The following is a 14,297-nucleotide window of genomic DNA, read 5'->3' on the forward strand; positions in this document are numbered from 1 at the left end:
TTGCTTGAGTTCACCTACAAATTAAGTGAAGTCTATGACTTGCTCAGGGTAGAGTCCCAGGGTCAGAGTCCAGATAGATAATTAGGCTGAAAAAAAGAGAAAGAAAAAAAAAAAAAACAAAAAACAAAACTAGCCGTTCATGTTCTCATTTCCCAGACATTCCAGTCCAATAAAATCTAACTATGCCATTGATATGAAAAACAAACAATCCTTGTTTATAAAAAGAACGAATTTAACTTACCCCAAACTAGAACAGGGGAGAGGAGAGGGAAAATAATGTAACACATATTTAGAAATATAGAATTTATTTATATTCACGGTAAGACAGTTTCACATTTTGTACATGGTTACCAGAAGAGATATAACACTCTCAGAGTTTAATATGGCGTTATATTGCTATCAAACATTGCTTATGCTGTGTGAGTTGGGAAACACTTATTTCTCCCTTTAAAAAATTTAAGGCTCAGTTTCCAAAAGGTAATTTTACCACTTATTTTTCTGTTTAAGAAACTGGGGACATTCTGAAATAAACCTCAAAGGGGTGGAGGGTGAGGGGCAGCACACACACCTGGCTCATTCATACTCCCGCTGAAGACACTGTGATTTTTTTTGTTGTTGTTAAAGGCTCTCCTGTTTGAAAATACGTTTCAGTACAAAATCAAATCAGTAGATAGGAGAGGCACTGGATATAAATCTTTAGTGTACAAACAAGGAAAACTTAAAACTTTATCACCAATTGCCAGCTAGAGTGTTCATTCAAAATTCGCCTACATAAAAGTGCACACACACAGAAACCTGCACTCACTTTTCTTTGGTAAAGTTTACCAAATAGTAGTTCTCTTCTAACACACTAGTAAAAAAAAATATTTATACTTGCTTTCAACTTTCAGATCAAGTGGCCACAAATTCCTTCTTTTCTCCTAAATACCATCCTTCATGTCCCCCGCCCCGACCTTGCGGTAGAGCATAAGTGCAGTGGTAACCTTGAACAGATGCTTAATCCTGCTGTTTAAGTGATTGAAGGGGGAGAGGGAGCAGTGAGAAAGTTAATCATGAAAAGAGCCTGGGGTTTTTTGAGAATTACCATATCAACAAAGTCCTAAACACAGTGAGTTCCAAATGTGTTGTAGAAGAACTTTCCACCCCCTCATAAGTATTTCATTCAATCAACAATGACATCATCATTTTACAAAAGGCAGAATCTGTTTAAACTCAGTAAACTACCTTACAATTCAGGAAGCTAATGCTATAACAACAAAAGCCAAAAAAGGGCCCGTGATGGGTTCTGCCTCTGGCATAAAGAAGTAGAGACGATCCATCCTGTAGAAAAGATCAACAACAAAACAGTTTACAAAACAATAGTCCACTCCCCCACCAAAAAACCCCAACACATTCCATTTTTAGGGCCTAGTTCCTGGAAGCCAGATTTTATCACCAGGGTAGCTTTCAGTCCAATTCAAAGAGATCCATTGCCTACAATCATCTTGCTGTAATTCTTCTGCTGCTCTTCTTTAAAGGTATCCTTCACCTTTGCTCTCTTCAGCCCTCCATCCCTGGGAATAAGAAGGCAAATAAATAAAAGATTTTCCCAACAAGGATTTAAAAGCATTCGCTGTTAACACACCCTGCAGGGGTGCCACAACACTCAACTTGGTCAGCAACTGGGCAAAGAACATTGCATTTAAAAGCAGAAAGACCAAGATTTCTGTCTCTGGTCTACCACTCACCAAATGTGTATTACTTTGGGGAAGGAAGAATCTCTCTGACCCTGATTAAAATATGGAATGAAAAAATCAGGGGCATCTGGATGGCTCAGCTGGTTAAGCAAATGACTCTTTATTTTGGCTCAGGTCATGATGGAACCTGGCTTCAGGCTCTGCACTGGGCATGGAGTCTGCTTGAGATTATCTCTCTCACTCTGCCCCTACCCCCACCCCTCGGCTCATGCTCTCTTTCTCTCAAAAAAAAAAAAAATAAGTTAAATTAATTAATTAGTTAATAAAATAAAATATAGCATAATATCTCCTTCCACTCAGTTTCTTTTTAGAAGTTAGGATTACTATATTCAATGTTCAATATTCAATGGACTTTATATTAAAACTAGAATTGTTTGCCTATCCTTTTCCCCAGGAAAAGCAAAGTATTATTTTCTTTCATCTAATCAACCTATGTCTTACTAGAAAACAATCCAGAACATTTAAAATACATACACACAAGTAATGCTGAGGGTACTGTATATGTATGGGTAAATTACTTAAGGATAGATAGGGTAATCATTATTCAAATTTAATCCTATGTCCACTAAGTTGTATTTTCATTCAAAGCACTATATATTTCAAGTAATTATAATCTTCCATATCCCAAAACAGACTCAGAATTAAAACAAACAACAAAATCGTAAATTGCAATTAACCAGTAGTTAGTGCCTATGTCAGCAGCATTCCTTCATTCAGAGCCTGGGAATCTTTGAACTCTCTCCAGGGTGGTGAAAACACAGAGCTGCCTGGGCTATAAAGACTCTTCATGCCTTTCCTTCTTTGGACAACATGAAGAAATAACAAACTGGAAGCTCTGGGAGGAGACTAGATTCTAAGGAGCCACAATTTCTTTCCTACTCTATCGTTTTTTATTTTAACTCCTAGGAGAGCATGAACAGTGAACTTGCTTACTTTATACTGTGCCTGTTTAATTTTAACCCAGTGAAGCACACATGTTTACCAAGTGCTCTCTGATGATGATGAATGGATCATAGGTTAGCCCGTGAACTCAATGCCATGAAGGCAGACAGAACTTGACCTACAAACAGACGCCTGTCTGAACCACTGCAAAGTTCTGGCCTCTGGAGGCAAGTCCAAGACAGAGCCCATCAGTAAGCTCTCAACTTAAAATAGCCTGTGGTCCACACGTCTTCCAGAGGCTCAGCTGTAGGAAATTTCCTTGAAACAAGGCTATAAATTGTTGTTAGCTCCCCAGCAGTGTCCCCCAAAGCCTCCTTTATCCAAATGAGCTGCCACTAACTCTTCACAGCATTTGTGTGAATTCTGATTAATAAGAACTAAGTGAGAGAGAGGCAGAAGAAAGGCCATTCTTTCCTAAGGTGCAGGGCAAAACTGACAAAAAAAGTTAGCGACACTTGCCCTTGAGCATCCTGATATTATTTTGATGCAGCTCTCCTAAGCACTCAGAAAACGTGGACTGCTCTGAGCACCCCAACTGTGATTTGTCCCCTCCAGAGACTTTAAAGTTTTAACCAATTCCCCTTTGCAATGGCAGAGATCTGAGTTCCTAAGGAGGCCAGCAGCCATATATTAAAGCCTGTTTATGATACAATTGATTTCCCATTTAATCTAGGAAAAAAACAGTGTAGAAACGTTCATTCATACCCAGTGTGTGAATGATAGCTAGACCTGGAAAGAAGACAGTGAGTCCTTTTTTTTTTTTTTAGAAGAGGCTGGGTAATTAAAACTAATCGTTTATTTAAAAAATTGCTTATGGCCCTATAAAAGGGAATTGAAAAATTCTGAGGATCATTTCTTTTTTTAAAGGACTTTATTTATTGATTTATTTATTATTTATTTGAGAGAGAGAAAAGAGCACAAGCAGGCAGAGGCAGGGGGTGAGGGGAGAGCTAAGGGGAAGCAGAGTTCCTGCAGAGCAGGGAGCCCAGTGCCAGGACTCTGGGATCATGATCTGAGCTAATGGGAGGCACTCAACTGCTCAACCGACTGAGCCACCCAGCTGCCCCGTAAGGATCATTTCTGAGATTCTGTTTAAGCCAATAATGATTGGGATCTGTCCTGTGGCTGACTTCTCTGTTAATCTTTCAAGGATTTCTTCCTTTCTTTGGTGTCTGAGGCTACTGATCCAAAGCTCCAAGATTTTCATATGGCTTTGGCTCAGGAGCAGAGCTGAGATATCAGGTGAGAGAAAGCAAGGTAAAGAAATTAAAACAATGAGCAAGAAAGCAGGAGCCAGATCCAGAATGAACTTGGATCACTAGGGCATTTATAAACTGGGACTCGTGTATACCTGTCATATCACGATGCTATGATGTCTATAATTTAGCTTCACATATTTCAAGTTAGGAAGTGTGATACAAATGTTAGTTTTAACCTATCCTGACCTTACTACTGCCCTAAGAGCCAGTCAAGTGGCACTAAGTCAAGAACTCATACTCCAGGGATGGTCAGCCAGGCATTTAATTAGAAGGCCACCATCTAAAGGTGACACTCCAAGGCTTCAGCTGTGTCTGCCTTCCATCAACTTCCCAAACTTTGCTAACTCATATAATTAATTTTAGAAATGGGTTTTCACTAGAGAAATTAGTGGCTTCCTAATTAGCATAACAGATGCCAGAAAACTTTCTTGGGTGAAATTGGTTGTACTCAAGATATATGAATGGATAGGGGCGCCTGGGTGGCTCAGTCAGTTAAGTGTCTGCCTTTGGCTCAGGTCATGCTCCCGGGGTCCTGGAATCGAGTCCTGCATTGGGCTCCCTGCTCTGTGGGGAGTCTGCTTCTCCCTTTGCTCCTCAACCTGCTTGTGTTCTTGCTGTGTCTCTCTCTCTCTCTCTCAAATAAATAAATAAAATTTTTTTTAAAAAAAAGATATATAGATGGATAAAATATTCTAGAGGCATTCTCCATTCTCCACCCTTGCATAAAGGAGTATAAAAAGACAACCAGTCCTTATTCCAGAGGCTTCATTGCTGAGAGGTCCAAGATCCCACTGCAGGTTCAAAAGTTCTTGGTTTAACAGGCTGACAGCCTGACTCAGCCAAATCCTAATCCTAGAACACTGTTATAATTGCCTCCAGTGAACTTTTTATGCAAAGCATTTTCAAACACCAAAAAAAGATAAAAGATAAACAGAGGGACTTTATTAACTTAAAGGATTTGAAGTATGAACTGTTTTATGTAAACTTGCTAGCATAATGTCTGTGTGTGTGAAAACTTAATCTCCCATGATAATGTAGGTACAGTTAACCCTCACTGATAAAGGCTAAATGTTTGTGCATCTCCTCCTCAAATTCATATATTAAAGCCCTAACCCCCAATATGATGGTACCTGGTGATGGGACCTTAGGAAGTAATTAGGTTTCGATGAGGTCATAAGGGTGGTCACTAATCCTCAAGGTAGAATTAGTGCCCCTAAAAGAAGAGACACCTGTGAGCCTGCTCTCTTCTCTCCCTCTCTCTCCATGCTCACACAAAGGCAAGAAGGTGGCCATTTGCCAGCCAAAAGGGATAGAGAGCTCTGACCAGAAACTGACCTTGCTGGTACCCTGATCTCAGACTTCCAGCCTTCAGAACCATGAGCGGATTTCTGTTGTATAAGCCACCCAATCTGTGGTAGTTTGTTATGGTAGCCCAAGCAGACTAAGACACTCCCCTACATTCCACCACCCTCAAACAAACAAAATTTAAATCCAAAGTTTCCATCACTAAAATATCTCACTTATTTCCTTTCACATTTTTAAGTTTTCTTTAATATATTTACAGCTAGGGGCACCTGGGTGGCTCAGTGGTTGAGCATCTGCCTTCCAGCTCAGATGATGATCCCAGGATTCTGGGATAGAGTCCTGCATCGGACCCCCTGCAGGGAGCCTGCTTCTCCCTGTGCCTATGTCTCTGCCTCTCTCTATGTGTCTCTCATAAATAAATTAAATAAAATCTTTAATATATATATATATATATGCTAGCTGTAACTATATGTATATATAGTTACAGCTAGCATAAAATATGAACAAGCCTATAAGTTGCCCCTTGCTCCTAGGCTCCATTCCCCACCAAATATCTTTTCTCATTTTCTTCTTTAGTATCTGAGTTTTAGCTAGATATATGGCTATCCAGAGCAAAGACAGCATTCGCCAGCCTTCTGTGCAGCTGTTATCGCATAACTTGAGGTCTAGCCGGTGGGTAGACATAGAAGTGGCATGTCCAACTTCTACCTTGTGCTCACAAAGAGACAGGTGTGTCCTTGTTTTAATTCTTTCCTGCTGGCCATTTTCTATAGGTGTGGAGCAGCACTGAAGCCACCATCCTGAACCCTCGAGGGGAAGCACACTGAGGACGGAAGCATATGGAATGACCTATTATACCAGCCTTCACCACCCACGTTTAAGGAAGAGGGCTAAACTTCGACCGGATTTAAGCTGTTGTTATTCTATGTAAACCACTGTCGTTTTCAGCTACACCTCTGGTTGACTACCACAATCAATGACATTATTAAAATAGATTTTTGTCACTAAAAAAAAAAAAAAAAAAAAAAAAGATAGTACTTCTGTAAACTGCCTTACCAGGGAAGCTCAGTCAATCCTCCTTGCACAGCAATAGCAGACTTAACCCTGTTGGCAAACTGGACGGCATCTTCTCCTTCCTGGGGAAAAAGGAAATTACAAGTACTTCCTGAGAACAGAGCTTTCAAATAACTCTTAAAAGCTCTCAGAGTCATTTAGATTTGCTTTAGAATGTAAGATTCAGGGGCACCTGGGTGACTCAGTTGGTTAAGCATCCAACTCTTGATTTCAGCTCAGGTCAAGATCTCAGGGCCTTGAGACTGAGCCATACATGGGGCTCTGCACTGGGCATGAAGCCTGCTTACGATTCTCTCTCCCTCTCCCTCTGCTCCCCACAACATGCGCATGCTTTCTTGCTCTTTCTGTCTCTCTCTTAAAAAAAAAAAAGTAAGATTCATATTTTAGCTCAGTTCTATTCTCAATCATAGCAAATATCATTTGTTCTATCAAGAAAATGAAGTGCTGTATTGTTTGATTTTGTATCTTGTGTATATATTTATTATGATCTTTATTAGTCTTATCCAACACATCACATTCCGTAATATCTGTAGATTCACTAAACCAATAGCAATTATAAAAACTATTATGGAAAAGAGTCCCTGAATATAAAATAGCCTGATTTAGGAAAGTTAAATACTTTTTTTTAATGACTCATTTGCTAAAAAAGCAAGTCCAGCTCTAGCTAATGTGAAAAAGGAAGGCACCCAGGATTTCAGGTAAAAGTTTTCTTGCCTTGATCTGACTGGATAAAGCACCAAAGACTAGTTGTTATCTATGGATACCTCTCTGGTCATGGGGGGCATGTACCACACGTCACAGACGATTGCCCAGCTGGTCATCATTCGAAGCAGGTAGCTCACCATGTTGTATTTACTACTGTTCCAAAATGCATCCCCAAACTGAGGATTATACTGAGAAAAAGAAAAGAAAATACATCCCAGTTATGAACTAAGTGGTGGCTTCTTTTATCCATGTCAGTGTTTCCAAGGTGACAAGCTAAACATCTTTATCAGACCCCAAGAGAAAGAGAAACGACTTTGCTTGATAGAAATGAGTTAAAAAAAAAAAAAAAAGTAAACCAGGCCCACTAACTTCTCTGACCTGAGTCCCAGAGTGCTATAGTAAGAGAGTTATCCACATGAGTCTTAAATATCTGTCTCCCTTGAAGGTGAGTGAAAGTAGTCACAGTAACTATTTTGACTATTACTGTGTCCTTGGCACTTAATACAATGCCTGGCAGACAGTCCCCTGGTTCCTATTTGTAAACATATCCAGAGAGAGAGAATGATCAAGCAAATAGGGCAAAATGTAAACAGTCGGTGAATCTGAGTAAAGAGTACACAAATGCCTTGAGGAAGATCCTATTACACAATAGGTCTCTTGAATATGTTGGTTGGCTAAATAACTTTAATATAATGACATCACAATTTTTCCACCAACTAACTGTGTGACTGTAAGGCAAATTACATAACATCTCCAAGATTCAGTTTACAAACTGAGCAAGTTTAACTAAAGTTGTGGTTTCTAAACATTCTGGTTTAGCAACAAATTACAAATCATTTTCTTTAAGTTACATCTAATGCAGAATCCCAGTATGTAAAACAGATTTTAAAAAGGAAAAAAACATATGCCCTGATGCACTATTGGTACGGATATATATCAATACAGTTACTAGAGAAAATAGTATGAGAGAGTCTCCAAAAAAATAAAAAACGGAACTACCCTATGATCCAGCAATCCTGCTTTCAGGAATATACCCAATGGAAATGAAAACAAGATCTTAAATAGATAACTGTACCCTCAAGTTCATTGCAGCATATTATTCACAAGAGCCAAGATTTGGAAACAACCTAAGTGTCTGTCAACAGATGAACAGGCAAAAAGAGATGTGGTATATATTGAGAGTGGAATATTATTTAGCCGTGAGAAAGAAGGAATCCTAACACCTGTGACAACATAGATGGACCTTGAAAGCATTTTGCTAAGTAGCGTAAGTCAGACAGACAAAGATCAGTACTAGATAGTATTACTTATACACAGAATCTAAAAAAAGCTGAACTGATAGAAACAGAGACTAGGATTATGGTTTCCAGGGGCTGAGGAGGAGAGAGGGCACAGTGGAGGAATTGGGGAGATGCTGGTCAAAGACTACAAACTTTCAGTTCTGAGATAAGTAAGTTCTGAGGACCTAATGCACAACATGGTGACTATAGATAGTAATACTGTATTATATACTTGAAAGCTGCTAAAAGAATAGATCTGAAATGTTCTCATCATAAAAAAGAAATAGGAATTGTGTGATGTGATGGAGGTGTTTGCTAAAACTACAGTAGTAATCATTTTGCAATATGTAAGTATATCAAGTCAACATACGGTATATGTTAAATTTACCTGATATATGTCAATTATATTTCAATAAAGCTGGAGCAAGGGGAAGGGTACACAGTGCTGGTTGTATTCTTAAGAGATTTTAAGGTTGAAGTTATACCAAAACAAAGTTACCAAGTCATTGCCCTTTTGGGGGGCCAGGAGATCATTTGTTTTACCTTAATTGCAACTGGATGTATGGTCCCTCCAATTTCAAAGCTTCCCTTTTTAAACATCATGACTGAAGTGTTGTTGATGCAAGTCCCTGAAACAGGGTGGAAAAGAGGTGGTGAATATTTATGAAGGCAGTCTTTTTTTTAAACAGATTTTTAAAAGGAATTATTTTGATATAAAATATTCAAATCATAGCAAAATTATAGTTGAATATCATTTTGTGAAACAGTTCCATCCCTGCTTAAGTAAGTAATTCAAGAGCTCTAAGCAAGTTTGATAACAAACTTTAACTTTGTTACTAAATACTCTAGAAAATATAACTTGAGCACAACAGGTGACAATTTCAATATTTTAAAATAACGACCTTTAAAAATTTATGAGCAATACTTGTCCAAGTTCATTACCCAGAAATGACATTTAAGATCAAAAGTCACCATGACTTCCAAAAAAAAAAAAAAAGGAAGAAAAAGGCACCACGACTTCCATCAAATGTCAAAAGAAAGCAAGGGATTACTGGCTCAAAGAAGAACATCTCTTTCCTACAGGACAGCAGAGATCTGGACTACGAATGCCAATTCTAGAACAATCTAATGCCTCATACACTTGTTATCCACGAAGGCTTGGTAGGCAGTCACCCTTCTTACCTTCAGGAAAGATTAGTATGGGTAGTTTTTTCTTATCAGCAATGTGTTCTTTTAGTCTGTAAAGTAAAATAAAGGGTCAAAATGCTACCTTTATAAAGGTAGAGGTGGGAATCCTCCTTGGTCTTCCTGACACTCTACTAGCACAAATATAATGGTACAGCAATAAGGAGGGGAAAATAAGTAAAGGAAATAAACTCAGGTTGGGCCTTTTCTAAAAAGCATACAGTTATCTGTACTAGTTCAATTTCTCTCATTTCAAAGCAAGCGATTTCAGCCTACTCTGAAGAAAGAATGCTAGGGGCGGCTGGGTGGCTCAGTCGGTTAGGCGTCTGCCTCCGGCTCAAGTCATGATGCCAGGTCCTGGGATGGAGCCCCGCACTGGGCTCTCTCCTCAGCAGGGAGTCGCTTCTCCCTTTGCCCCTGATGCCGCCTGTGCGCTCTCTCTCTCTCTCTCTCTCTCTCTCTCTCTCTCTCTCTCTCTCAAATAAATACATTTTCTAAAAAAGAAAGAAAGAATGCTACGTAGTCATGAGACAAGGTTCTGATGCCCTCACCTCAGGTCTGTGCCCTTCTCCATGGCCCTATATTTTGTCATCTGAAAAATGGGAATACTGACTACTGAACCCGTCTGCCTCACGGCTGTTAAGTATAAAAAAACTCCTTAAATGAGTAGGGTTCAGCTGTCCTGTGACACAGACACCATAAAGCTGAGAATGACAGAAGTTCTTCTGGGCTTAGGTTCCGCCTTCCCTGCAGCCAGCCCTGTATTTCCAACTGCTTACCAGAAGCTGGTAAGGCTCAGATAGAGACCTCACAGCAGCCAGTGTCCCAATGCTAAAAAATCTCAAACTGGGGCACAGTTTTACTAACTTTAAACAGATTTCAACAAGCACTTTTCATTTTACTACTAAAAGCATGGCCTGCCTTCATGTTTCTGAAAACAATAACCAACAGAGGGCCTTCAGTTAACGGACTCAGGCAAAAAGCTGTTTCCCAACAAAGGCTTCTGGTAGCTCATCTCTAACCCAAGCCCCGAGGGTTCCTTCTGTTCCATGAAGAACATTAGCTCTATCTGTCTCTAGATGGATTTAAGTGATAATGGACATCCAGCAAACAATCAGCTATCTATTGACTCAGCAAATAGTTACCAATTATTTAACTTTCTTTTTTTTAAAAAAAGATTGATTTATTTATTTATTCATGACAGACATAGAGAGAGACACAGAGTCAGAGACACAGGCAGAGGGAGAAGCAGGCTCCATGCAGGGAGCCCGACGTGGGACTCGATCCCGGGACTCCAGGATTGCGTCCTGGGCCAAAGGCAGGGGCCAAAATGCTGAGCCACCCAGGGATCCCCTTATTTAACTTTCAAGGTAGTAATTTTTAATTCTGAAAACTCAGTGACTGGATTATCCCTAGGCCACAACAATACAAACACATGGGCCTTCTAAATTCATCATATATCCCACTATGACTACAGAATTAAATTTTTTAAAAAGATGTACCTAAGACAGGTGATTCAGCAGAAAAGGCTAACCACAAATAAAGCTCCATATATGTTAGGTTTAATCCTGAGTACTGCACTGCCCTCTTTGGCAGGAGGGCCAAGATTTATGCTACTAGTAGATTTTATGCTACTCCAAAGGACACTGGGTAATGTCACTGCTTACCTCTTAGTGACCAAGTGTCGATCCTTCATTTCTGAGCGTTCAAACCAGACATGTGGACAAGCCTTGACCATAGCTCTCTGAATAACTCCCATCAACCCACCATGAACCTGGCCAACCTAAAGTATCATGAGAAAAAAAGGAAAAATGTAAAGGCACAGCTAGGCAAAGAGAGCTTTTATTTTATTTATTTATTTATTTATTTATTTATTTATTTATTTATTTATTTATTTATTTTAAGGAACCAGTAAGTTCCTTTTCCCCAACAAGAGAATAGATCGGCCTTCTACTGATTTAAGTTCTTAGTCTAAAGGACATGAAAGGCCAAATATAAGAAAAAGTGTTCTTTAGTAGCATCTTTGGATTTTAAGCTGAAAATATTGCTACACTAGTTATACTCTAGCTTTAAAAAGCAGAAGTATGTCAATTTAGTCAAGATAAGAGAAATGCAAATTAAAACTACACTGAAATTTCTCACTCATCAGACTGAAAAGACTCAAAAGCTTAACAATGCACTCTGAGCCAAGGCTGAAGAAAACAGCACTCAGGAGTTCCTCGGTACCTCTATAGGTTAAGCGTCTGACTCTTGATTTAGGCTCAGGTCACGATCTCAGGGTCATGGGATGGAGCTGGATGGGGAGCCTGCTTAAGATTCTCTCTCTACCCCCCTCTCTGCCCAGCTCCCCCACCCTGCTGACACTCTATCTCTCTCCAAAAAAAAAAAAGGTCGGAAGAAAGAAAATGGCACTCAGACATTGTTTGGGAAGGGGGAGATTATAACACCTGTAGAAGGAAATTTGGCAACATCTATCAAAACTACATAGACATTTATCCTTCAACTCAATAATTCCACTTCTAGGAATTTATCCTGAAAACATACCTCCAACAAAACAAAAATACATATGCACAAGGTTTTAATTATATATTACTTGTAATCTTGAGATATTGGAAACTACCTAAATGCAAACACAAGAAATCAAATGAATAAACTATGCTACATACACACAGTAGAGTGCCAGGCAGCTGGAAAAGGAGTAAAGTTGATCTACTCTGTAAGGAATAACTTCCCAAAGATCCTGGGGTGGGGTTTTTTCCTGGTTTGGGGCTTTAAAAAAAATTTTTTTTTTTTTTAGTATAGTTGACACAACGTTACCCTAGTTTCAGGTGTATAACATTGCAATTGAACATCCCTATACATCAAGCTGTGCTCACAACTCAGGCAATCATAAGTAACAAGGCAAATTGCAAAAGAACAAATATAGTATGCTACCCTTTGTGTAAAACAGAAGGAGTAATATATACATCTATCTATTTCTACAAAAATAAAAAAATCCAAAGCAGTGAAATTGGAAAACTAAAATGTAGGAAGGAATGGAGCAGAATGGAGAGAGGAAGTGACATTATTAAGAATTTACCTTTATTGTTTAGTTTTGATATTTAGAAGCTTCCAATAATAAATCAACAAGGGTGGAACTAGCAAACCGAAAGCAAACGGAAACAAATAAACCCAACTGCATTTCAAGCGAATAAAAGAACAACACTGAAGAAAGGACGGGAAACCCTAAGAAATGTACAAAGATGGTATTTGACCACACACCCTCTATCTCTCTTTGAAGAGAACTGCAAAATACCTGGATTTTTTTTTTATAACAGTCATTTGTGTAGCAAAACAGTGAGGCAATTCTGAAACAATTTTAGATGTATCATAGGATTGAGAAAATAGGTAGATACATTGGGAGCCAGGGTATTCACTATGAAAAAGGGGAGATGCAAATATGGATTGGGGGAAAGCAAGAAAGAACCTTATGTTTCTCCAATAATTAAAACAGAACTACCCTATGACCCAGCAATTCCATCTTTGAGTTATTTATCCAAGGAAAAAAGAAAACACTAACTGAAAAGATGTATGTATCCCCATGCCCACTGCAGCATTATTTACAATAGCCAAGTATGGAAATGACCTAAGTGTCTGTTGATGAGTGAGTGGATAAAGAAAACATGATATACGTGTGTACACACTTTATCAGCCATTAAAAAAGAATGGAATCTTGCCATCACAAACAACATGGTTAGGCCTTGAGACGTTATGCTAATAGGCCAGATAGAGGGAAAACAAATACTATATGATCTCACATGTGGAATCTAAAACAAACAAAAACCACCACCAAAAAACAACAAAAAACCCATACATTGAAGGCAGTTGTGAGGTTGGGAGAGGAGATGCCAAGAAGCGGGCAAAATGGATGAAACGGGTCAAAAGGTACAACTTCTAGTTATATCATGGGAATGCGGTATGCAGTATATGGACTATGGTTAATAATATTGTATTGCACATTTGAAAGTTGCTAGAGAGTAGATCTTAAAAGTTCTCATCACAAGAAAAAAATTTTATGTGTGGTGATGGATGTTAACTAGACTTACTGTGATTTTACAATGTATACAAATACTGAATTTTTGTACACTTAAAACTAATTTCAATTATACCTTAATTTTTAAAAATTTAAAAACAAATGACTTCAGTATTTTCTAAAAACAGTAAACTATGAGGCATCAAATTAATAAAAATACCTAAATACAAATGAAAAAAAGAAAAACCCTATGAACTGCATGAATTGGTATAGACCCAAATTTTGAATATTATATTAATATTAGAAATAAATACTAAATATCAACATATTAACATATAAATAATTTACACACATTTTTATGTAGATAGAAAGACAGCACACAAGAATGCAAATGATAAAACAAATGGAGCAAAACGCTACTAACAGGTAAATATGAATAAAGGGTATATGGATATTTATTATTGCAATCTCTCTATGACCTCGAAAATATTTCTAAAATTTTTTAAAAAGTTCAAGTCTTTGTTTAGGAGGGGAAAAAGACTTTGAAAAGCCACTAAGACGGATTCTTGAATATTCTTCACATATATAGTTTATGTTTAGCCAGAAGAGGTCACATGTGACCTTTGGAGGTCAGCAATAAAGTTTCCTCCCATTTCTGCCCTCTACTGCCTCTGACTTAAATCCAATTGGCTTCCAGTGTCTATCCCACTGGAAACTTAGCAGTAGCTCTGCTTTTCTAAAATGTGGCTAATATTATAATTGCAGTCACACATAATCAAAAAGCATAAAAAATTCCAAC

General features: G+C 38.4%; 1 protein-coding gene across 6 annotated transcripts in view; it reads right to left on the minus strand.

Moving 5' to 3' along the window:
- Positions 1 to 288: 288 nt before the first annotated feature.
- The window catches only part of GPAT3 (glycerol-3-phosphate acyltransferase 3), a 61,137-nt gene continuing 47,128 nt past the window's right edge, over positions 289 to 14,297 (minus strand). For 5 of the 6 annotated variants that reach the window (XM_055313182.1, XM_055313183.1, XM_055313181.1 and 2 more), the window contains exons 8-13: positions 11,154 to 11,269; positions 9,484 to 9,539; positions 8,845 to 8,930; positions 7,081 to 7,209; positions 6,299 to 6,378; positions 289 to 1,553 (exon numbers count right to left, since the gene is read on the minus strand). In XM_055313182.1, the coding sequence (XP_055169157.1) occupies positions 1,457 to 1,553; positions 6,299 to 6,378; positions 7,081 to 7,209; positions 8,845 to 8,930; positions 9,484 to 9,539; positions 11,154 to 11,269 (564 nt within the window). In that variant the 3' untranslated portion in view covers positions 289 to 1,456. Of the gene's footprint in view, positions 1,554 to 6,298; positions 6,379 to 7,030; positions 7,210 to 8,844; positions 8,931 to 9,483; positions 9,540 to 11,153; positions 11,270 to 14,297 lie in introns of those variants that run through there. The other variant, XM_055313185.1, reaches the window with a different exon arrangement.

This window comes from Nyctereutes procyonoides, unplaced genomic scaffold (assembly GCF_905146905.1).
Source record: "Nyctereutes procyonoides isolate TBG_1078 unplaced genomic scaffold, NYPRO_anot_genome, whole genome shotgun sequence".
In the NCBI taxonomy this organism is placed as follows: Eukaryota; Metazoa; Chordata; class Mammalia; order Carnivora; family Canidae; genus Nyctereutes; species Nyctereutes procyonoides.